Source organism: Eleutherodactylus coqui, chromosome 8, assembly GCF_035609145.1.
Source record: "Eleutherodactylus coqui strain aEleCoq1 chromosome 8, aEleCoq1.hap1, whole genome shotgun sequence".
NCBI classification, from domain to species: Eukaryota; Metazoa; Chordata; class Amphibia; order Anura; family Eleutherodactylidae; genus Eleutherodactylus; species Eleutherodactylus coqui.
Window position 1 is genome coordinate 112,280,231 of NC_089844.1, and position 24,443 is coordinate 112,304,673.

Here is a 24,443-nt window from a genome sequence, read left to right on the forward strand (position 1 = left end):
TGGTACCGTGTTAGCCACTGGAGCAAAATGCAATTGTTTCCAGCAAGAGAAACCAAGTAATCTTGTAGATCCGATACCTTTTAATGGCTAAGAAAAATACATGATCTTAATGAGAGTTTTCAAACCAACGCTTAAGCATAACCCTGTGTTGGTTTGAAAGCTTGCATCATCATGCATTTGTTAGCCATTAAAAGGTATCATATCTACAAGATTACTTGGTTTCTCTTGCTGGGAACAATCACATTTTAGTTTAATGGTCTAACTGTGCTTCTCCCGAGAAATGCAGAAGTCACTCCACGATCACAGCCTTTTACTGTATTCTAGGCTCAAGGGTAAAGAGTTGAAAGGAAACTTTCCTACTATTCAAACGATTGCAAGTCAAAAGCTGTTGACTTGAAGAAAAAAAAAAAAAGGCGAAGAGGGATATCAATGTATGTTATCCCCTTCAAAACTTTGTAGATTTGGTATTTAAGACTATGGGGTGCATGCATGGAGGAACATGTCAGGAAGATTGGGGGGGGGGGGGGGGGGGGGGGGGATGGGGGAAACACACAAGCCCCATGAAGAGATCTTTAAGCTGTTGTGGAATGGTCTTTTATTTATTTATTTATTTTTTTTTTTTTACTTCCAAACCCATTTTGGCAAAATTATATGGACCCAACATTCAGTTGGGCAGGCCACATGCAGTCCTTCCCTTTGCTCTAGTCCTGGTAGAATTTCAGGGTCACATTGCCCACTACTCTAGGGTGCCGTCATGAGCAGGGTAAAGGGACACATACATTTCTGTTGATTTCCAAACTATACACCTGTAAAGCCAACTACCTTCTTCAGTTGCAGCACCAAATTGGTGTAATGGAAGGAAGGCTAAAGCTTTGGATACAGTGTTTTTACATAACACTACACAGAATGGAATATCAATGCTTAGATAGCAAGAGTCAAATGGATAAGCTATTACATGCTACAATCCATGATTTAGCATACCTCGTTTGGGAATTGAGAGCACACTCTCATTTTCTTGCTGAGAAACACATATTGTGGTATCAGGTATCTCTGATACTATGTCAACCAACTCACACACTCCATATTCGGTTACATCCCAGTCTCTTGAAAAGCACCTGTTAATATATCCAAAAGCAGAAGAACACAGTTGGAAAAAAAATATAACAAATGTAATATAACAAATGTAATCTATCTATCTATCTATCTATCTATCTATCTATCTATCTATCTATCTATCTATCTATCAATCAAACAGCAGAGCAAGTGGAATGAGAAAAACCGTATATTTTATATATATATAACTAAAATGGAAACACCAAGCCTAATAAAAGATATGCCTAAGTCTAGATGGCAATAAAGGAAGTCCCATCACCTGCAGTGAGCCCACCGGTCATTACTCAGTCCTACTTACCAATGATAAGCTTGTAAGAATTCTCTTACAATGACCTGCTTACTGGCCTGGGACTTCAGCAGCTTTAAGAGATCTTGGGTAAACCGCTTCACCTGTGCTCTGTGAGTTAGAGTTAGGAAGCGCTTTGAGCCCATACCAAGGATCTAAAAGTCAGTAATGAATACAAATTAGGTTTAACCTGTAATTACACAAGGTGTGCATTCAGCACAAAAAAAGTGGATATAGATGCAGAAGAGTGCACCTTTGAGGTGCTGTCTGATTTCAGAAGCTCTTTAGGCTACTCTCACACTCAGTGTTGGCAACTTCATGGGGGCTTCCATCTTTAAATACTGTTGGCTACAGCTCTTAGGAGACGTGTTACAGCAGAAATTATGGACATTTACATAGTGGACAGGAGCTGACCCATTTACTTTTCTAGAAGAGTGTATTGAACCATCTGTGACCTATGCAAAGGTCATTGTGTAGGGAGGGAGGAGGTGAGCTATGAACATCATCTATTCTGAAAGAAGGATCCTCTTATGTATATATAGGTGTAACCTTGTATTGTAATCCTGCCCATAAGGTGACTACTGAAAAGTTCTCTCTAAACAGGGTCAGTCAATTTGATCACTAACCTATGCGCAAGTTGCTGGATTTTAGAATTAAAAAAGGAAGACATTTTCTGCAGATTGTGACAGAACAAAAATACCCATTTCAGGATCCATTATGTAGAAGGGAGTATAGAGTACAGCCATGTACCTGTAGAACATGCGGCACAGCCTCTAAAAGTTCCATCAGTTTGGAGTAACCATAATCGGACACTCGGCACTGCTTTGCAAAGTGATGATGATATGTTGGGATAAACTTAGAGACCGGCATTATACAGGATGGTTGATTTTTAAGTAGATCAATGACCTCTCGGCTGAACTGTATCAGCTGAGGATTGCCAATAGGACTTTTGGACCGCAACATCCAGGGATCTAAATAAAAGAACAAATATATATAAGTACACTGGGATGGAAAACAAATTGATGTTACAACAGCTCTGAACAACTGTACACCAGACGAGAGCTCAGATACAAGACCACAATCAGCGAGGAGAGCCGTTATTAGGCCAATTATCCTATTGTAGTTTCAGGCATGCACATTTAAGGCTGGGTGCACACAGAGCGGATTTGCCGCAGAAATTCCATCTGGAATTTCGCTGCAGCAAATCTGTCTGCGGCCGCTAATCTCTGGATTAGCCAGCCATGTGAACGAGATTTCTCAGAAATCTCGTCCATATGGGACAGCAAATCCGCCGTGGCAAAGCCGGCGCGGTGGCGTGGATTTGCCGGCTACAGCATGTTTTTTTTTCACTTCTTCCGCTGTGGCCGCACTCTCCTCTATGGGAGCACCGGCCACAGCGGAAGGGCAAGCAGCCAGGAAACTGCAAAACCAGCGGCTAAGTACAGCGGGTTTTGAAGCAGCGCTTCTCCAGGTGGAAATCTTGCGTTTTTTTTGCTGCGGCCAAACCGCAAGATTTCCACCGGGAATCCGCCCCGTGTGAACCCAGCCTTAGGGTTAAAAGTTTTAGTTCCCCATATTGATCGCTCAGTAACAAATGTGGTTGAACAAGTGTCAAGGGATTTCCTAATTCCTAGTAATGCATTCTATGGACTTGTGTACACTCCGAATATCTGAAGCATTACCACATGACACTAACCAGAATTAGGGAGCGGCGGCTTGTTGTGTATCCACTTGACAACCTTGATGCCATTTTGCGCAGTTGCAATATTAACCCCCGGCACACAAGTGATCAAATGCTCCAGAGGCACTCCTCCTTGACCTTCCTCCACTATATGCATTGCACTGAACTCTGCAACATAGCAGTCAAGGAAACTGCAAGAGGAAAAAAAATATATTACTACAGGTAAGACTGCACAACTTGTTTTCATATTTCCTCATAGGTGTATCCAAGGCAGCACACCCATGTCCTTACCTTAACAGAGGAACTGTGCCCTCGTGAGACTGCAGGAGGCTATGAACTTGAGGAGCAAAGATTTTCAAAGACTGGATCACATATGGGATTATGTAAGAGTCTGGGTCAAAATCATCCCTGCTGAAGGACAAGATAAAAATCAATTAGTACACATCTGTCCATTAGAGCACATTCAAATAACACAAACAAAACAAACCCAAACTTATTCTTTGCAGGTTAGCCTGACAACTTTGTTTTACAAAAGATACTACAGAAACTGGACCGGTGTCAAGGCCTTATATCTTTTTCTATTGTTATTCTCCTAACGCGCATAAGTCTTTAGTTGAGCCCATTACCCTGCGATGCTGATACAAAGGAAGTCAAAATTACATAAAGGTAGAAGCCAGGGATGATGGGAGGAAAAAAAAAAAAAAAAAAAAAGACAGACACCTCACAAATCTGGCAAAACGACTAAAGCCCCATTCAAAAGCAACGATTATTGCTTAAAATGTGTTCAAACTATGGCTTTTGAGCGATAATCGTTGCATGTAAATGCTTCCATCTTTCACACTTTAGCTGAAAGATGGGTTTTAGGAGAGCTTAAAACCCATTGTTGAGCCAGAGAGATAGCAGGGACTGCACACTGTTCTCCAGGGAGCACCTGATTACATTGTATTCAGCCCACAGCAACCCCTGTGAATACAATGCAGCTGAGTGCAAAGTCCAGACCACATGCTGGGATTCCCAAACAGCTGCTGGAGACTAATTTACATGCAAATGAAGCTGATCAAGTGCTAATGGGCATTAGTGTCCATTAAGCCCCATTTAGATGGGACAAATGTCAGGCAAACTATGCTGGACACTTGTTCCAGCACATACACACTTCCATGCTCCTGCACAGGAGCTTGTATATCTGGCTCACAGCAGGGCGGCAGGAGCAGATTTCAGTTTTCACTCCCCCCACCCCTCTCCATTCAGTTAACATAGTGGCCGTTCAATACTGAACAGCTGCATTTACACTGCACTGTCATAGTTAAACTAATCGCTTGTTTATGCAACATATTTACTGTAAATATATAATTTCACAGTAAAGAACCCCTTTATAGAAACCTTGTTATAGACAAAGCGTATGCCCCCTTGTTACAACCAGTCCTTGGTTATGTAGTTATTAGGACACTACCAGCCATCTTTTTTTAAGCCAAATGGCACTAGATTAAGACGATGAACCTGGCTGATGGCACACTAAGATACCCACAGTGTTCTCCATTGCTCAGGGAGGCAGAGTTAGGCCCAATGCCCACAGACGGATTATCGCTGTGATTTCCGCTGCAATGTCAGTCCATAGACCTGCCACGTTAAAGGATTCTCCCCTGCCCATGAGCAGAAATCAACTGCAGTTTTCCGCTCACGGGGAGAGAAATCGCAGCATATTCCATTCTGTGCAGAAAAACGCACGGACGGCTCCCTTTGCAGGCAATGGAAGCCGAACGACCTGCGATACTTCTGCAGTGTGAGCACAGCGGAAGTATTGTGGGAATCCAAGTCACAGCCCAGCGCTGGCGCGTCACGCACTGCACATGTGCGCCGGCTTACCGGACGAGACACTCGCGGCGAATCCGGAGAGGTGTGTATGGGGTCTCTGGTGGGCGCAGGGTCTGATTTCGCTGCTATATTCCGCAGGTGGAATCAGACCTGACCGTGGGCATGAGGCCTTAAAGTAGAAGTAGTCGGCATTGGAAGGGATCAATCCGACCTGAGGAAATACATCCTGTTAGCTGAACTGGTTGCTAGATCTGCTGACTCCACCTAGTGGATTGTCCGTCGCTGTTAACAAGCTACCATGCTTTTAAGAACCACTTTATATTTACAGAAGACATTTTTTTGCTTTTCTTTTGCCATTACTACACAAAAGCATACAATATAATCTCCCTTCTGTAAACTCTCAACACAAATGAGAAACCATGAATAGAGGAGACAGTGTGTCAGTTTACTGCAGCCGTAAAGAGGATATCTGCAGAGTCTGATTAAACTGGTAGGTGGAGAATTGAAATGACAGATTGATCGCTTTATTGTTCCCAAGAGACCTAGATAAAAGATAGGCTAGCTGAATGTCAATGACTGCTGTCGGCAAAAATAAAGTCTGCATGAAGACAGAAATGACTATTACATAACTTCATACGCAGCGGTTTAGTATGTGCATTTTGTCTTCTTTAAAAAAGTTTGATAATCTAATTAAAAAAGGGGTGAAAAGTGAGTTTTTCGAGACAGTAGGACAGATATGCCGCGTTCAGACAGAACGCTTTTCTGAATGATCGTTCAAAGTGAAACGGAATGATAATCGTTCCGTCTAAACAGTCAACGACCAATGAGAATGGTGCTCTTCTCATTAGTCAGTTTGCCGGCATAAATGTCCACTCACGCAATCATCGTGCAGTTTAAAATCACCAACTTGTTCGCTCGGGCAAAAGAGAATCCCTTCCCATATAAAGCAAACATTACAGTTCAACTTAGGCCAGAAAACTGCAACATGACTTGCACCACATCATGTGTTCTTAGTCTTCACAGCTTGTCCGACAGATGGTTGTAGGCTAAATGCCAAGTTGTGTGCCAGAAAGTGAACCAGATTTTGGCCTAAATTAGGCCAATAGGTGGAAGAATGTTCGACTAGATGATTTAAAGAGTCAGATTCATCATTCAGCAGAGCTTCTGCATTTTAAGACTGTTTAGTCCAAGTCTGCACTCTAACCATTAGGCAGATGTCCACGGGCAGATCTGATTTGTGGAAGATCTGCCAATAAAGCCGCCCATAGGAATACATGGGTATCCACAAATGCATTTAAACATTCGGATTTGTTTTGCGGGCTTTTTGGAAGCCGTCTGATCCGTGGCCCGCCCACAGCTGACACTGCAGACGGGCCACAGATACAGTGGGAAAGCAGGAGTTAAAAAGTGTACTGTGCTTCTGCATACATCCACAGTGAAAAAGAAATAAGTTCCGGACGGGACGCAGGAGACCCGCACCGGATCCAGACAGGTAATTATGTGTCCTCGGCCACGAGCAGGGTGGGATTCTGCTGCGGACTCCCGCATGCAGAATCTGACCCGCCCGTGTATGCAAGGCCTTCAGTATTAACAGTAAATATTGCCCAGTGTGTCCAAGTCAGGGGTGCATCTGAAATACCTGCTGTTGCTATGATGCAGGAAACGCATGATCGAATTTGGGCATTAAAAGTGAGCCAGAGACTTTGCAGAAGCAAAGATCTATGCAACAATCTAGAGAAGTCAGGCTGTCTAGCCAAAGACATCCACCCACACAAGCAAACTAGATATTATAGATTACTGTGACAGCCATTACCACAATGCATATTTAATCAGTCATCTCTAATAGCAGCTCTTCTACATTTTCATTTAACATGCATTATCCCATCACCATTTATCACCTACCCACAGAATAGGCGATAACATATGATTGCTAGGGGTCCGATCCCGGGGCCGCCAAGGATCATAAGAACAGGATAAAAGGTCCTTCTAGTGAATGGGGCAGCAGTGCACATGCATTAATACCACTCCATTCAGTGTTTATGGAGATATCAGAATGCAATAGAGTGCTGATCAGGCTTGTAGAGTGCTGCCTGATTTACCATGGAACTCGGGATGTCCTGTTCTCATGATCCCTGGATATCCCAGTCGTCAGACCCCTAATCATATAGGTGTGGATAGGCGATGTTTTTGGTGGGAGAGTCCCTTCAATGCGTCCCTACATATTAGCTGAATATTGGCCAAACCCAATATTCTTAGTGTGGGTGACTATACAATGCCTAGGATGGTGACTTGACTTTCCCACAATAAGCATATTGGATTTTAACATGCGTGATCTTTTGCCACCTCATGGGAAATAAGTTTCCACAGGTATCTGGCAGCAGCTTATTCTGTCACCATTGAGAATACATGAATGTTTAGCCATGCAGAGCGGGCAAGTTTTTTTTTGGGTGGGGAGGAAGAGCTGTTGGGAGTACTAAATGTTAGCCAAATGAGTATTTGGCTAACAGCTAAGGTATATGGACACCTTCTATACAACATTAAAAAAAAACAAAAAAACACTGGAATAATAGATTAGTTGCCACCAGGCTGCAAATAAAACTGCCACTAACACTAAAGTTAGACAAGTTGGATATTGAGAAGTAAAAGCTTGCAGTTTCAGGCATGTCATCAGCCCGAGCTTCATACCAGAGTTTCTTATCACTACAGTGATGTCTGCAGACAGGATCGTGATATTCCAACTCTTCGAACACCACAGGACTGCAGGTCGTTGAGGAGCCATCATGAGACTGAGAAGACCCTAGTGGACTTTGTCTTGCCTGAAAGCTTTGTGAAAGACACACCAGTCTACCATTTCCCTGGTCACGGATGGTAACAGTGTCTGTTAATCTGTACAAATCTGACACAATCAGCTTGTGTCCAAACCTAAGAAGTGGAGAGAAAAAGTAGTATTACTCTCCCAGGAAGAAAGATGCAGAAAGAGGATTCGTTCACAAACAGTAATTATTAATAGATTGCTATCATGCAGTAAAATATGAAATCTGACACAAATTTTATATCTATTCTAGAACATGTAAATTAGGTTACACTTCTGAAGATTGTTACACCGATGGCTAATAAAAATATAAATGAAGGAAACCTTTGGAGTAAAGATATACGCAAGTACAGAACAGTCAGGGCCACCAGAATGAAAATATCCAGAGATCACATTGCTGGCTTTACTCTCACAATTAGGAAAAGTTGCAAAATAAAAAGGTTTGCTTCTTTGGCTAGCTACACATGAGCGAGCACGATATGGGGCTGTGAATCAAACCCCGCACCACATGACATACCAAGGGATGTGGGGAGTTTTCACGTGAAACCAGCCTCGCATCACTTCAGGGATCCTCCAGTGCAACCGTCACAGCCGCAGCAGAGGATCGCAAAGTTCTCCCATTGCTTTCAATGGGGCCGACGCTGCTGCCGCTGGCCCCATTGAAAACAATGGTGCTGCGATGCATGATCTCGCAGCTACATAGAGCATGCCGCGATGTTTCCTGCATAGCATCACGGTGCGATGCAGGAAGACACCACTCATGTGTATGACTGCATTCAAAAGAATGGGGGTCATATTTGTGTGATATTTGTGCATCTCAAAACACACAAGTCTCATGTGATTCTCTCAACTGTCACTACTTTGCTTTCACACAGAAGCAAGAGTCGTGCAGTGAATGGAGGCAGAACAAGCTGAAGATCTTCCGGTTGCCCGGCTTCAACGTTACCAGGAAGTTGTTCAATGAACAGCTGCCTGTTTAGACTGAGCAAGAAATAGCTCACTAGTCTTGGTTCCAGTGAACCTTCAGGTCTTGCTTTGACACAGGACCACTAAGGGTAAAAAAAAAAAAAAACAAAAACCAAGTTTTTTTTTGGTTGATCGGTGGATATGTGTAAAAATGCCCTTGTTCTTTTAATCAAAGGCTAAACCACATTACTGCCTTGGGAATAAGAGGACAGCTAACCAATGATTTTCTTAAAGGGGTTCCTTGGGATAAGAAAAACATTTCATGATTTCTTACCGCCATAGCGCCTCTCAGTACCGGTGTATTACTACAAAGCAGCATTTCTCCACCATTGCAAGATGCAAAAGAAATTTTCGACTGGCGCATGAACTCATCACAGAAATTGAACTGCTGAGTACAGGGGCTGGTTGGAATCGGCAGAGAGACATTCTATGTAATTACACTCTATGGCCATCTTCACACACTGGAATTTCCACTACCGGAGCATAGGAGAAGTTTTGCAGCATTTTCAGTGCAAGGCATGTGGAGGAGACTTCTAGAAACTCATTCCCAGGTTTTAGAAAATCTCCAAATTGAATTAGCAGAGTTTTTGAAAACCGCTGCAGATTCCAAATATGCGGCATGTCCATTTATGCTGCAGAACTTAAACCCTTAACGTACAAGTGTCAAATCCCCCAATACGCCTGCATATAAAAATGTGGCCCAATCTGTACCTAAATTGTGTGTCTTCGGCCATTGCGGATTTAAAGTGTATTTGCTGTGGGTTTTTCTCTGTGGAAATCCTGACGCAAATACCCTTAGGCCAATGTCACATCAATGTTTGAACGCCGCAGTAATCGCAGTAGAACACTCCCATTGATTTCAACGGGGCCTTGCAGACATGCGCTTGGACACTGAGATTTTTAAGCGATGTCTGCACTACTTCACCACAATTAAGGCACCTAATAAGCCATCACAATGATGGGGTGTATTAAAATTTATAATGCATGCATGTATGCACATATATTATACACACACAGTTGGACGCAGTTACCAAACATGGCAGTAAGATCATGGCGTTTTACAGACCTTGTGTGCGAGAGTGGCCTTGCGTGAAGGTACCCTGATGTTGCTAAGCACAGTTTCTCCCATGCAAAAATACAGATTATGGTCAGCACCTGTACTACACATAGTTGCTAAACTAACGAGTTCGGATGCTGGCCACAATCAGCATTGCTCCTCCTGCGTTCTGCATGGGAAAAGAGCTTGTGTAATAGCACCTTTGATGTGGCTCAGCCAGGCAACCTATGGGCACAGGTATGGCGAGGATCGTAGAAGAAAGCAGCTAGGTTTTTCTAACCTCATACAGCCCCTTTATAATGAATGTGTTGAGTACTTACTTTTTCTCATAGATTTCTGTAAATTTAAACAATGGCAAGCAGCAAGCAGGAGCATCTTGTAGGATGGAAATTGCTCCAAAGCTATTGAGAGAAGAAGACCTTGATTAGGAGACCACATTGATACAAAGGGGATATTTTATATGTGCGACTCATACAAAGAGAAAACCGTTAGGAAAACCCTTTTTCAATCCACTGTCTGACGTCTGAAGACATTATGATTTAAGGCTGTACAGCTCCGATGTTGAGACGTCCGTCAGAGTTGTCTTACTGTATATTGCCAGCCTCTCTGCTGTTGGAGCCTATCCAACATGTCACCTCATGCACTACTGGCTTTAGCCAGCATATAGCGCTATTGTATAACGGCAGAAAAAAATAAGCCCCCTAGGAAAACCAGGATACAAATTGGATTGAAAAGGGTTAAGCCACCCACAGTGGCTTAAAGTGCCAGCTGAGAGAACGGAGAAGCGGTATTAGAGCTGTGCGGACCTGAACTGGTAAGCACACTTTTTTAAATATATCTAAGAAAACTCCTTTAACCCCTTCAGTGGCAGGTTTATTATTACCATGTCAGCGCAGCAAGCCCCAGAGATTTTCCTGAGGTAATTCGAAGTGGCAAACGTGTACAGTAGCACAACAACTGTGTCCTGGCCAACATTACAGCACTAGAGCTGTCCATGGAAATTTTCAGGGGTTTAACTGCATGCTCCGTGCAAGCAAGCCCGGAAGATTTTCCGGGCGTGCCACTAAAGGGGGTTTTCCCAGAGTGTTTAAATTTGGCACGAGAGCACAAGTGTACAAAATAGAGAAAATCCACTACTTACCTTTAAAAATGTCCAGCCAGCTCCTGCAGCAGTCACTTGCCATTCATTTTTTCTGTGACTGCTGCCACAATCACTCAATGGTTAGGTCATTCATAAACACATGACCATCATGGCTAGTAGTTGGCAGCAGTGAGCAGTCACATGACCATCATGTGACCACTGCAGGAGCATCCAGGGCCAGAACTGCAGTACACGCATCTGCTCTCCTGATAGAATTTAAAGGGAGTCTGTCAGCCCTATAAATTAAAGGGGTTGTCCCGAGGCAGCAAGTGGGTCTGTACACTTCTGCATGGCCATAATAATGCACTTTGTAATGTACATTGTGCATTAATTATGAGCCATGCAGAAGTTATAAAAAGTTTTATACTTACCTGTTCCGTTGCTGGCGTCCTCGTCTCCATGGTGCCGACTAATTTTCGCCCTCCGATGGCCAAATTAGCCGCGCTTGCGCAGTCCGGGTCTTCTGCAGTCTTCTATGGGGCTCCGTGTAGCTCCGTGTAGCTCCGCCCCGTCACGTGCCGATTCCAGCCAATCAGGAGGCTGGAATCGGCAGTGGACCGCACAGAAGAGCTGCGGTCCACGGAGGAAGAGGCCATCTTCAGCGGTGAGTAGAGAAGTCACCGGAGCGCGGGGATTCAGGTAAGCGCTCCGGTGAGCTTTCTTTACCTCCCTGCATCGGGGTTGTCTCGCGCCGAACGGGGGGGGGGTTGAAAAAAAAAAAAAACCCGTTTCGGCGCGGGACAACCCCTTTAAGCTTATGGGCTTAAAAGCAGCTGATCTGCTGAATGAGGATGCAAGTTTTCATACTTTGCTTCCTTCATTGCACTGAGTCCCCACTGAATGCATTGAGCAGCATGTCAAATAGTCCTTCCATTCTAATTTTATTGCTGCTCAATACACTGCAGTGGCTTCTAGCGCTGACGGCGGGAGACCAACAGGGAAGGTAAATATAAATCTTGCATCTCTGGACTCGGCAGGTCATTTTCTTTCTATCCATTAGCTTAGCTTATAAGGGTAAAAGTAGCAGATTACTTTTTTTTTTCTTTTTTAAGGCAAAGTCCCAGACAACCCATTTAATGTACTTTGCGGTAAGGACTTTGTACATGTGCTGTGCTTATTACCTTAGCAAAGAGAGGGATTTATTGGCAGCCCCTGTGGCCAAGGACACCTGGATTCTCTTGCTTCCTATCTTGTATCTATGTAGACTGTTCACTGCACAAATTGCTTCCTGCAGATTCTCCATCTGTACGGTCGCCTTTAATTGGTAGTCTGTATGAGGGCTGAGCTCAACATGTTTTAACTGAGAAAAATAGAAAGAAAATGAGTAAGACCAATGAGGTACCATGATGTTGGATCAGTTATTTCTTTAAACCAGTATTCCCCCAACCATTGGCTCATGACAGGCACATGGCCTCTGTCTGCAACATTCTAGCTCCTGCCAGATGCAGAAAGTATTGGGCATCAATACATTATTTTTTTAAGCGAAAACACACACCAAAAAGAAAAAAACCCACGAGCAGCTATAAGGAGTGGTGGGAATGTAATAAAATTTTACATTATAGTAACATTGCTATAAGTAATTACAATAGAGCAAAGAGAAAACGATTTATTGTGGAAAAGCTGAGCACTTGGAGAGAGCACGAGTACACTGTTGTACCGCCTCTAGCTTGGATACAAGATGTGATCCAGGCAGGCATGGAGGCTCTAGTACCCTGTTGTACCACCTCTAGCTTGGATACAAGATGTGATACAGGCGGGCATGGAGGCTCTAGTACCCTGTTGTACTGCCTGTAGCTTGGATACAAGATGTGATATGGGGGGCATGGAGGCTCTAGTACTCTGTTGTACTGCCTGTAGCTTGGATACAAGATGTGATATGGGCAGGCATGGCGGCTCTAGTACCCTGTTGTACTGCCTGTAGCTTGGATACAAGATGTGATATGGGCAGGCATGGAGGCATAGAGGTTCTTTATGGTTACCTGCGACATATCACTCCACATTTTTCTGTAACTGAGCCTCTAGATCCTGCAAACTCGTAGGCTGGTCCTATACCAGTTTTATTGGTAATAAATCTGGCAACCATGCAGGCCACAGAAGTTCGGCAGTGTTATGGAAACATTCCTGTGACCCCCTTGCTGTGTGCAGCCGAGCATTATCCTGCTAGAAAACTCCTACCAGAGGCTTTACCATGAGAGGAACACAAGTGGCTGCAGGATGTCCTCAATATATTGCCAGGCTGTCATTATTCTTCGTAGCATTACTAGGGAAACCGAGCACCTGGAAATAGTTTTGGCAGACACAGGGGCCTGTAACGATGATGTCACCTCTGTGTCTGGATGGTGGATTAGAAGACTATTGGAGCCACTTGTGCTTGTTGGACGATCCTCTCGACTAGTGGTCTGTTGAGGGAGTCCTGAACTCAGGCGCTTTGTGTGCATACCCTCGCACATCCACTATTACAAACACCTTACAGTCTGATCAGAACAGCCCAGGTGGCAGGCAATTCGTCAATACTTTCATCCAGCTTCACGCATTCCAATAATGCCCCCCCCCCCCCCCCCCCCGCCATCTCAAATTCACTTAAATGGGCAAAATATCGGACTGTTGTAGAGTCATGTCTAGTGGTCAACAAGATCTACACAAGCTGCAAAACAAGTTACTACACACAAGGAGCCTCAGAGCTTTTTTAATTGTGGAACCACTTTTAGGGCCGCTCACCTAGTCACGCCACAACTCTAGTCACATATCCGCCCAAGATGTAGCTGCATGCAGAGTTTTGCAGCAAAATGACACTTCAACAATGGGAGATGGAGGGGGTGGGGGAACACACCATCTCAAAAGGATTCCCAAGAGGCAAAATTCAGTCTATAGAAGTTCTGGGTTTGTGAGTAGTTTGGTCAGGAAGGCTACAACTTTTGATGAAGAGGGATGGCAAGTACAGATCATATGCCAGAAATCTCCATGTGCAATACTGCATGAGGACATGCTGCTGAAGAGACCATCCAATTTGTATAGTCATACACGGGATAAATAAGCCTGGTTAATACTGATGTGTTTACGCCTCTTGAGCATCTATAATAAACCATGGAACTAAAAAAAAAAAAAAAAAAAAAACACAACTAGCTATAGAAAAATCCTACCTTTCCATGTCTGGAAAATACGTCACGCAATGCTTGCAGAAGTTCCTTCCTGGATCTCCTATAATCCAGATTGCCAATCTGAATATCAGCACCATTTGCAAATGGGTCAGCAGTTGGATCGGTAGCACCGGTCTGCGGCATTAGCAGTGGAGATGAACAGTTGGAGACACTTGGGGATAAATTCCTTATGAGAACAAAAACCAAAATAAGCAAAACCATTTCATACCCATATTGGGAGAGTGAGGGGGAGCGGGGGAGGGGGAAGACGACAACTTACCTTGAAGACCATCCGCTCTGAGAAGATATAACAGGACTAAGTTGTCTAGACCCTGCCAGTTTACTGAAAGCAGATGGATTACTTATATGAAAAGCTGTTTCATCCCTCTCCGGTATCTCCACAGATGGTTCAGAAATGGCGCCAATAATTGGGGCATCATGTCTAGACAACAGATAAGTTAAATGGAACAAATGATATGGGTCAAATATGGCTTTAAGACAACTTTTAGCAAGGCAAAAAAAAAATAAAAAAAATTAAACGTGTAGCTACATTTTTGGATTGCTTTTCAGTATAAGCTGTTGTGTGTACAAGTAGAACACTTTGACCATTATATGATTTGCATCTTGCATTTTCACGATTTTCCCACCCTGTGGGTTCCAGATTTAATTGTCAATTTTACCCTGAACTCCACTTAGGAGTGGGTGTAGACTAGCTGCCATATCGTTTTCCATGCACAGCACACATGGAACAAAATATTGCACGCCCGAGTCTTTGTAGCAGTCCCCCAGAAGCAACGTAGGGGGAACGTTATACAGCAGTACTGTACGATGTAACTGCAAATCCAGCACTAGGGTGAACGAAAACCTTATAGGAACCAGCAGCTTCAGTTAGTCTCTTCACCTCAGCTTTCTATAGATTTCTATGGGCTGCAACTAGAACCTGTGGTCTTTCAGTGTACAGAAAAAGTGGACTGAAGCATTCTGTAATATATTTGTACGACAAAGTGTTAACATTTATGTGAATAGCTGTAAAGGCCCATTTACACCAGCCAATAAATCGCTCAAACAGTTTGAGTGACAGCTTTGGAGCGATTTTGCATAAGCTATTAAGTAGCTGCTCAGGTATTTAAATACCAAAGTGTGCAAATGAAGCCTTCCCTGAACAGAGTTATTAGCCTGAGGGGTCTTATCTGTGCTCAGATGCTTTGTTCTCCACGGGAAACAATGCTATCAGCACTCCCCCACGGAGAACTGCTGATAAAGCTGAAGGAAGATTTTTAGGTTGGACTGAATTTAACGATCAGCTAGCAATGCCTGAAAAGTGCACGATCAGCGCACATTTAGACGCAGCGATTATAGATAAAACAATCACCTTTTGTCGATTTTTTAAGCGATCGGCTGGTGTAAATGGGCCTTAATGCAACCGTTTACGGTAGTAGCTGCAATTTGGTTAACATTGATGTCCAAGGTGGATAAGTTGCAAGCGACTTGCAACCAAATCCAGTTTAGACTTTCTGCTACCATCTTGTAACAGTTGTGTTAGTGCGACCCAATAGAAAATAGTTAAATGCAATATCTGTGTGATCTTCATGTCATGAGACACATTGCCAAGTAGCCCTAGCCGAAATAAAGCTTGACATGCAATCAAATAAAAGGAATGCCTGGGAAGTGCTTGATGAGGACAATTTGTCAGCAAGGCAAAGGAAACTTTGTAGTATGTAGGAAGGACTGAAGCAGAAAACAGTTTTGCTATGACTTGCCATACAACAGTAAAAGAACTCAAAGCCTAATTGCAGTCTGGGGAGAGGGGGATAAGTCTGTGGCAACTGCACAGGATCCCGCGATCTCATTGCGGGAGGCCGTATGGGACCCCCGAACGTCAGATGGCAGCCGTTTCTTACAGCAGACACCAGTAGCTCCGACAAGTCGTGCCACTCATCAGAATGGTTAGGATAGGTTCCCACAGGGCAGATTTGCTGTGGAAATTCCGTCCAGAATTTAGCTGTGGCAAATCTGCCTGCGGCCGCTAGTCCTGCGTTTGGCCAGCCATGTGGACGAGATTTTTCAAAAATCTCGTCCACGCGGGACAGCCAATCCGTTGCGGATTCTCCAGTCGCAGCATGTCAATTTTTTCCCCCATTTTGGCTGCGCTCTCCTCTATGGGAGAATCGGCTGCAACGGAAGAGCATGTGGCCAAGCCGCTTCAAAACTAGCGGCTAAGTGCCGCGGGTTCTGAAGCAGCGCTTTACCGGCGGAAATGTCGCAGTTTTTTGCTGTGGCCAAACCATGAGATTTCCGGCGGGATTCCGCCCTGTGGGAACCCAGCCTTAAACGCTTTAAATACCGCTGTCAATTCTGACAGTGGCATTTAAAGCGTCAACAGCCCGATGAGCGGCACAGCTTGCCGGAGCTGCTGCCGCTGGGTGTCAGCTGTAAGACACAGCTGCCACCCAACGGTGTATGGAGCAGGATCCACCCACGATCCACCTCCATACAAGCAAATGTACTCACAAACAGCTTCCTTGAACAGAACCAGTTTGTAAGTAGGGGGGACTATCTGTACATCAAGGTAAAAAAAAAAAAAAATTTTAAAAGTATATGAATGCAAGAGTACACTACAGATTTACATATATACAGAAATTATGGGAAGCACAATACAGTATAAACCGACTTGAAGTTCAGCAGGAACAGCCCTTTAGCAAATGATACCTTTGAATAGTTTTAATGGTTCTCTCTTCTGTTCCAACACTTTTAGAGGTCACAAACACATGACTCAAAACAGAATTGCCATTTTGACAGAAAGAATTTAATTTGTCTCCATTCTTCTTTCTCTCCTTTTCTTGAAGGCTTCCATTTGTCTTGATGGATGCTTTGGACTGCATTTGGCACAGCTCCTGGTGCAATTATAAAAATGTGCAATCAATTAATCCAATGCAGTGGGGGCTTTGATTACATTTGGACAAGGACAAAAGGGTTTTGTGATTTTGGCATTTTGAATAAGAACCAAGTGTCCCTTATGCATGGTGTAACATGACTCAAGCATCAAGTGTCACAATGACAGACTAACCACAAAACCCTGTATGTCACATACTGGAAACACTGACAGTTACGACAAGTCTTTCAGAACTATAAAGGCACAGTCCTTAACTTACCTGCAGACTTTTCACACTTGAGTTTTTGTTGGAGCTATGAGCAATTTTGTTTGCAGAACCTTTGGCACTGGATGACGGGTCATACTGCTCCTTAGCAGTGAGGCACAGCTTGGTACTCTTGTTCACTTTTTTGGGAGACTTCGATTTGTCCCCATTGCTGCAGCTGGCATTTTTTGCTTCGGTTACTTCTCGATTTTTAGGGGCAAAGGAAACAGTGATTCGGTTGCCAAACACATCCTCTTTCTCCATGCGTTTCTGAGCCCGCTCCGCACTCTCTTGATTTATAAAGCGGAGAATGGCACCGCTGCCCGAAATGCTCATCACTTTTCCTCCACAGTTATCAGAAAGGCGTCTTAGGCGGTTGCTGATACTTTTTGCATCTCTGTTTGTTGGCAAGTTATATACATATAACAGAGTATGGCACTGCTGCAATAGAAGCAAGAAGGGGGGGGGTTTGAGAATTTTTAAAAAATATGCATAGTAACAAAGTAACAAGCAAAAAACCCCTAATATCTTGCAGCTTTCACACTGACCAATATGCTAAATAAATGACACTTTGTTGTGTACGGAAAATTCAGTAAGGATAGTCCCGACTTACTAACATGTTCCGTTCAAGTAGGCTGTTCACAAGTCCGTGCTAGGATCACTACTTTTGTGCTCAACACCCGACATGTTAAAATGCACAACACACTGTCTAATGAAACCATGCGAACTATCCTTACGCGCTAACGCAACTTGAGGACAACTTTGTTCGCACGTACCGAAGTTTGTAACTCGAACGTTCGCAAGTAGGGGGACTATCTGTAGTTATATCACCACATAACAGTATAAAACAAACCTAGGCAATACATTACAGTGATTGCAGCTGCATTATATTGTAGTGGGGGGGGTCAGTTTTCATATGTAGTAGATACAGAATTGTTGCTAAAAATACCGTACCTGTGGTTTTAAAGGAAGTCTGGGAGGAAGGTCAGAAATAAACTCTTCAAAGCGGATGAGCTCATGTGCATGGTGAAGCAATGCTTCAGAGGCTTGGTTCTTGTGCACAATTATAATATGGAAACCATGGCGGTGCCGCAGGTCACTTATTTCCAGAGCAAAGTTAACATCAGCTTTAACAATGATGAGGAGAGAAGAAAAACAAAAAACACAAGACACAGTGAGTCTGCTGTAAAGTGCTATCTAGACTACTAAACCGTATAAAGTATGCAGCTGTAACTAAACAAAGATTGAGGGTACTTTTAAACAGGATAGCTGTGATTTTGACCTATAGTTAACCAGTGTTAAAGCAGGATCACACAGGGCACCAAGCGTGCAATCACTGATTAGTGGCGAGTCACTTCTGGTCCATTTACATGGGCCGAGCTGTTGATCATTTGACGCCCAGAAGCTCATCCCCGTTTGCTTGCTCCTGCGCTATTACACAAGTATTGCTGGCATCGCTCACAGCACTTCTGGCATGGAGGTGCAGTGGCCAGGGAGAGTTTTTCGCCTGCCACCATTCATAGTGAGCAGACAGTTATTCAGAAACGAACGACTGCCGTTCACACTCAACAGTCCTGTATGCAGAAACTGAATGACGTGAACGACTGAATAATTCTCGTTCAGTGGCTACAGGCTTTTACACGGGACGATTATTGTTTAAATTCCCAGGAGAGCAGGGGAATCTGAACGATTAACGAGAACACTGCTCAACAGCATTGTGGCATCTGGTGTGTGATATATCAATTCTTATGGATTTTTGGGTGTAGAATCTGAATTTACCTTTAGAATTCCTGTATCACATAAGGTTATGTAATTTTTCAATTTTTTTTTTTTTATTTTTTTTTTAAAGTTTGTGATCATTTTTTGGTGATTTATATAAAATTAAAATCCGTGACTAAGCTAAACTTTATTTGAATGTAATACACAGTGGATGAAGTTCTAAAAATGGTCACTAGATGGCAGAACAATGTAGTTGAGCAGGAAGGTTACCGACACGAGCCTATCTGTACTGCTGTTCAGTGTTTGTTGTAATCTGCATGAAGTACTTCTCTTCATTCTTACCTCAGCATTTCGGTATTTTTTGAGTTTCATTCACAAATGCATTACCAGAAAAACATTATTGAGTTCTGAGTGTGATTTTTTTGTATTTAAAACCAGACAATATTTGGCAATACTGTATTATTGTCCATATAATCGTGCTATGTATCTCAGAAATGTGATGTGCTAGACAGAATCTGATTCTTCCAATGAATTCAAACCCCCAAAATTAGTTAAACCAACCTGTTTTCAAACCAGATACAGAAAAAAAAAAAATGATTTCTTTACTAGTGTAATCATTCCGTGTAAAAGGACCATTAGTTTCAGCTCAATGAAAAAAAGTGACTAATGAGCGACTTCTCACCTCAGTGTAAACAGGTAGCTGCTAACCTTCGAACAACTGTCTTCTTAGTGAATGGAGGCGGGTGGCTGGAAGAGATTTCTGGCATGCTCCACCTCCATTCATTGAATGGCATCGCTCCCATGTGAAAATACAGGAGCATCAATTGTCCCGTGTAAAGATACCAAGTCCACATTTGCACTTTATTTTCATAGTTTGGCTGCTATGATAAGCAGAACAATGGAAACAAATACGAGTGCCGGATACAGTATTTAACCAACATGGACAGCGCCTAATGGAAGCCATTGACTACAATGGAGTCTCTCCAACTTCTAAAGGCCCATTTACACGCAATGATTATCCCTCAAAATTCGTTAAAACTATGGCATATGAGCTATAAATGTTGCGTGCAAATGCTACAATCGTGCACTTTGAACGACGATTTTCAGGCAAGCTTAAAAACCATAGTTCAGACCGCACACTTCCCAACGGGAGCAGGAGAGAACATTGTCTTCTCTGCAGCCCATGCCAGAACAATGGAGCTAATTGCAGAGCTCCGACCACCTGCTGAGTTCTGCAAGCAGCTCGTAGAGGCTCATTTACACGCAAATGAAACCGATAAAGTACTAATGGGCATAACTGTCCATTAGAACTCTATGCAACATTATCACTAAAACGTTCAATCATTTGAAAGATTATCTTTGCATGTAAATGGGCCTTAACTTGTCACCTGGCATTCAACCAGACAAGATAATACAGCAAAATAGACAGCAATCAGCTGAGCCATTAAAATGTTACCTTTTGACCTAGAGGCTCTGAACGGATCTTCTTATGCTGACGTGAACACAACCTCAACAGTCATATGTCTGTAAATATTATATTGGAGTGGGAAATACAATGCTACACTTACTTGAAACCAAAACCACAGTTGCTGGAGAAGTGTGTGTGTCTGCAAACCTCCTCAAACTCTGTCTAAGTTTGTCATCTGCAGCATTCTTCGCTGTGGCATTAATGTGGGCAACAGTAACCTGTTAAGGGACATAAAGATAGATTAAACAGCTGCAGAGTGCTGCTCCCTGTTATTGACAACTGATAACATGAGGACAGATATTGTCAGAGAGAAGAGCCAAGGTCGGCCCTCAGAACCATCCAGACATGAGTTATGTAAACACATTAAGTCAGTTATTACCTGACAATTATTAAGCTCCTCGATAACTCCTTTATTTTCTTTGCTGATATCACAAACACAGATGAACTCTGCTTCTCTGTGTCCTTTGAAAAGTCGCTCCCGAATTCGCTTTACTACACTGACAGCAGAGCGACCGCTGGGAACAGAACAGTTTTCTATGTCCCAAAACACACCAATAGGTGGCAGATTTTCCTGCAGCTGTCCAGCAAGCGACAATTCTGGGGATCCTATGAAAGCAAGTGCAAAATTAAAATCAAAAAGGTAAACAAACTACACACCCCCACACCCCATCTATTAGGGCTAATTGTCACTCATGACGCCACCATTCCTCCTTCTGGAGTGGATTTTTTAGACGTATAAAATAGTTCAACCCCAAAAGGATATATTTTGGAAGAAAACTGGGAATGGTCGATCTTGTCCATTTACTTGACTTCTCATTAAAGTTGATAACAATAGCAGTAATCACAGAATACAAGACTTTCTATCTCGGTGGAACTAATGTAGTATTGAACAATCCACAGTCCCAAGTTATCTGTAGGTCGTTTCACTCCTGGCAATCACTTCTTCCACCGGCAAAGCACTCACACTTGTTCTATTTTTGCTGATAAGCGGTTTTAGTCTCTCAGTACTCAGTAGTATAGAGGATTCTGGTACTGGTGCATTATGCCTCCACCAGATGTATGGATGCCTCTTCCATACTCCACGTACATCCGATCTGACAGCCTCTTTGTAGCGTTTGTGTAACTGACAGACTGTGCATCCTTTGCAAACACACACGCAAAATATATACCAGACATTAACCCTTTCAGTCCTGCAAACATCCAATACACATACTTCAGATGCACTCTACAAACAAAAACACTGACAAGACAGACATGAGAGACATAGAACATTCTGGAGGGGCCGCACTAACTCTGGGCCACTACAGAGTACCCAAGGCTGGTGTGAACAAACCCTTGTAACAGAGGTTCAAACATTGATCATACTAACCATATTTCTGTGATGCTTTACAGAAGTTCTTAGCAAGTAGAATTGCCGTTTCCTTCACATTTCCTTGGGTTCCACAGCCATTGCATATAGGAAGAGCAGCAGTCTGGGTATTTGGAGGAGGAATATTAGGCCATATTTTATTTGCATCAGCTACACCATTACCTGTGGACTGCAGGTATTTACAGAGTTAACAGCTTTAAAAACACAAATGACAATACACAAACAGCCCTCTTGTAGGGAAGATTGGTCTCAACTGCAAGGCTACTGACCCGAACTCACAACACTACAGAATCCCAGAATCCCATCAGTAGGCCCACAAATGGCAAACAGGCGAACTTCGGGCACATAAATACACCCATAATACACTTCTATGAAACTGGCCATACTCTCCTTGGAGCCCACATTTCATCTTTTCTCATTCGCAACTATTAGTATAATGGTATGCCAACATGTAGTAGAAATGGTGCAGACTTTCTGCACTGAAAACCATATCAAAAACTGCACCACTGGTGTGGATTGTGATGTGGATTTGCAGCAGATTCGACTCTTTCCAATTGGAGGGATGAATTCTGCTGCAGATGTGGATTTCAGTGTGAATTCAGCATAATTTTCATTGAGTATGAACGTACCCTAAGGGGCCTGGCAACAAGTACTGCTTGCCAATTTATTCATATGCTGCCTCGCAAGCACCACACTTGCTGACACAAGCATATGCAGGACTACATGACCCACTAACAATACTACAAGCCACCAGTTATCTATCTTGACTCGCCAGTTCATAAGATTTTAACAGCAATACATGCCGCGTCACCGTAAGGCGTACGTATTCTTATCAGTTTAAAAGGATTGGTGGTCCAACTTCTGGGACCGCCGCCTATCCTGAGAATGAAAGGGGCCACTGCGCTGCGTCCCCTTAAATCTGCCCCATTCACTTGTACAACTGATCAGACTAAAGACTAAAGTGGATGCAGTGCTGATTTAGTATTGTGGCCCCTTCAGTCTCAGGATTGGTGGGGGGGTCTGAAAGATCAGACCACCACGGACCATAAAGTGATGGCATATCCTAGCATTATGCCCTCACTTTACGACATAGAAATACATTAATATATGGCAAATCGACCAAAATTAGTGAATAGTGCATCACACAGGAAGCTTACATGACTTCAATCGCAGCTTCGGGAAATAAATACAAAAATGATTGACTTAAACTAACCTTTTCCAAGCAAGCTTCACAGAAGGAAGAGCCTTTGAGAAATACAGAAGGTGCAGTATTCAGATGGAGAGAACTTGTGCAAAAGTGTGGTAACCTTTCAGACTGTGCAAGATGTTCTTTTAAATGCAGTGCAGGCCCATTAGAGAAGTCAGTGTAAGGGTAGTATCCTGGAGAAGTCCCAAAGGCAGGAAGTTGAAATTTGTGAAGATCACCATGAAACTGGTTTAAACGTGCATTCGTACAACAGTGAGGAGGGTGAAGGTGGCAGGGAGACAGACGGTTTTCCATACACACATTCGAGCAGTTGGGTGGGTGGCTGCTGCACGGTCCTGATGCAGCCACTTTTTTGAAGGGACTGTCAGGAGGTAAAGGTAGACCCGGTGCTACCTGACAGGTAATTGTGCCAGCGATATTTTTGTCCAGAAGAGGTTTAGGCTGAATGAAACCACTCCCATTGAAACGAATATCAGATGTGCAAGAGGTGCCATTAGAACAAAGTGCACAACAGCTTACTTTGGGTCTAGTTTGAAGATGGACTGGCTTTGCGGGAGGAGGTTGGATTTTGGAGAGTGGGAAGGTAGTTGTGCGGGGTTGGAGTGGGGGAGGGGGAGGTGGTGGTATATCTTTCAATTCCACAGTAGGTCTAGTGCTCGCCATGTGGTCTTTCTGTAAGCAAAGAATAAGAAAAATAGATTATGCAAAAGATCAATAAAAATTTTTATTTACAATACTACTGTATTTCCAGATTGCATGTTTTACAGCTTTATTAGAAACCTGCATTAATCTACCCTCTGGAATAATCAGTTCTCTGACTGCCTGATACAAACGGCACTACTTTGCGTCATTAGTCTAAGACACTCCACCTGCTATGATTGACAAGTGCTGCTTATGAGGGCAGAACCGGCCAGTAAGAGCAGTCTGCAGTGCTTAGGACTACCAATGCATACTAACCGTGTGCATCCTGCAGTCAGAGAACCGGTTCGGCCATCTTTGTCTGACCAGGGCCGCTTTAATATCCAATCCTTACAGATCAACAAGTTATTAGAGTTATGATACAAGTCTGATTCAGTAAGGTTGCAGACTTCCTGCCCTGTTATTCTGCCAGAACAACAGACAATGGCTGACGTAGAATAAGAGCGCCATTTACTAAAGGCGTACTTTTTCTGTTGATGATCGGCAGATTATCAAATGATGATCAGTAGGGACCTGCTGCTCGGATCCCTCCACTCAGCTGATTCACAGGATCGCCGTCACTGCAGGAAGCACCGACCATTGAATTCCATTGGAGCCACATCTGCAAAACCAAACTGCGCTGACTGGAGTGGCAGCGATCCCAAGAATCAGCTGATCGGCAGAGATCCGAGTGGCAGGTCCCTACCAATCATCCATTAACGATTTGCCAATTAACAAAACAACTACACCCAGTCCTGGAATACCTACCCTTTAATAGCAGAGGACTTCTAAGGTCACTCAAACAGAAGCGCCTGAAATAGTCCGTCCACCTCCATGAATAGCACATTGTGCAACCCCCC

The 24,443-nt window shown here is 43.4% G+C and overlaps 1 protein-coding gene across 5 annotated transcripts in view; it reads right to left on the reverse strand.

Annotated features, from left to right (window-relative positions):
• MARF1 (meiosis regulator and mRNA stability factor 1) overlaps window positions 1-24,443 on the reverse strand; it is a 53,134-nt gene that overhangs the window by 10,610 nt on the left and 18,081 nt on the right. For 3 of the 5 annotated variants that reach the window (XM_066576223.1, XM_066576222.1, XM_066576226.1), the window contains exons 3-19: window positions 22,912-23,577; window positions 21,699-21,867; window positions 20,709-20,935; window positions 20,430-20,547; window positions 18,097-18,269; window positions 17,158-17,583; window positions 16,715-16,899; window positions 14,286-14,447; window positions 14,009-14,192; window positions 11,990-12,168; window positions 10,048-10,128; window positions 7,578-7,814; window positions 3,372-3,491; window positions 3,096-3,271; window positions 2,150-2,370; window positions 1,412-1,554; window positions 982-1,115 (exon numbers count right to left, since the gene is read on the reverse strand). In XM_066576223.1, the coding sequence (XP_066432320.1) occupies window positions 982-1,115; window positions 1,412-1,554; window positions 2,150-2,370; window positions 3,096-3,271; window positions 3,372-3,491; window positions 7,578-7,814; window positions 10,048-10,128; window positions 11,990-12,168; window positions 14,009-14,192; window positions 14,286-14,447; window positions 16,715-16,899; window positions 17,158-17,583; window positions 18,097-18,269; window positions 20,430-20,547; window positions 20,709-20,935; window positions 21,699-21,867; window positions 22,912-23,577 (3,601 nt within the window). The remainder of the gene's footprint in view (window positions 1-981; window positions 1,116-1,411; window positions 1,555-2,149; window positions 2,371-3,095; window positions 3,272-3,371; window positions 3,492-7,577; window positions 7,815-10,047; window positions 10,129-11,989; window positions 12,169-14,008; window positions 14,193-14,285; window positions 14,448-16,714; window positions 16,900-17,157; window positions 17,584-18,096; window positions 18,270-20,429; window positions 20,548-20,708; window positions 20,936-21,698; window positions 21,868-22,911; window positions 23,578-24,443) is intronic. The other 2 variants (XM_066576224.1, XM_066576225.1) reach the window with 2 other exon arrangements.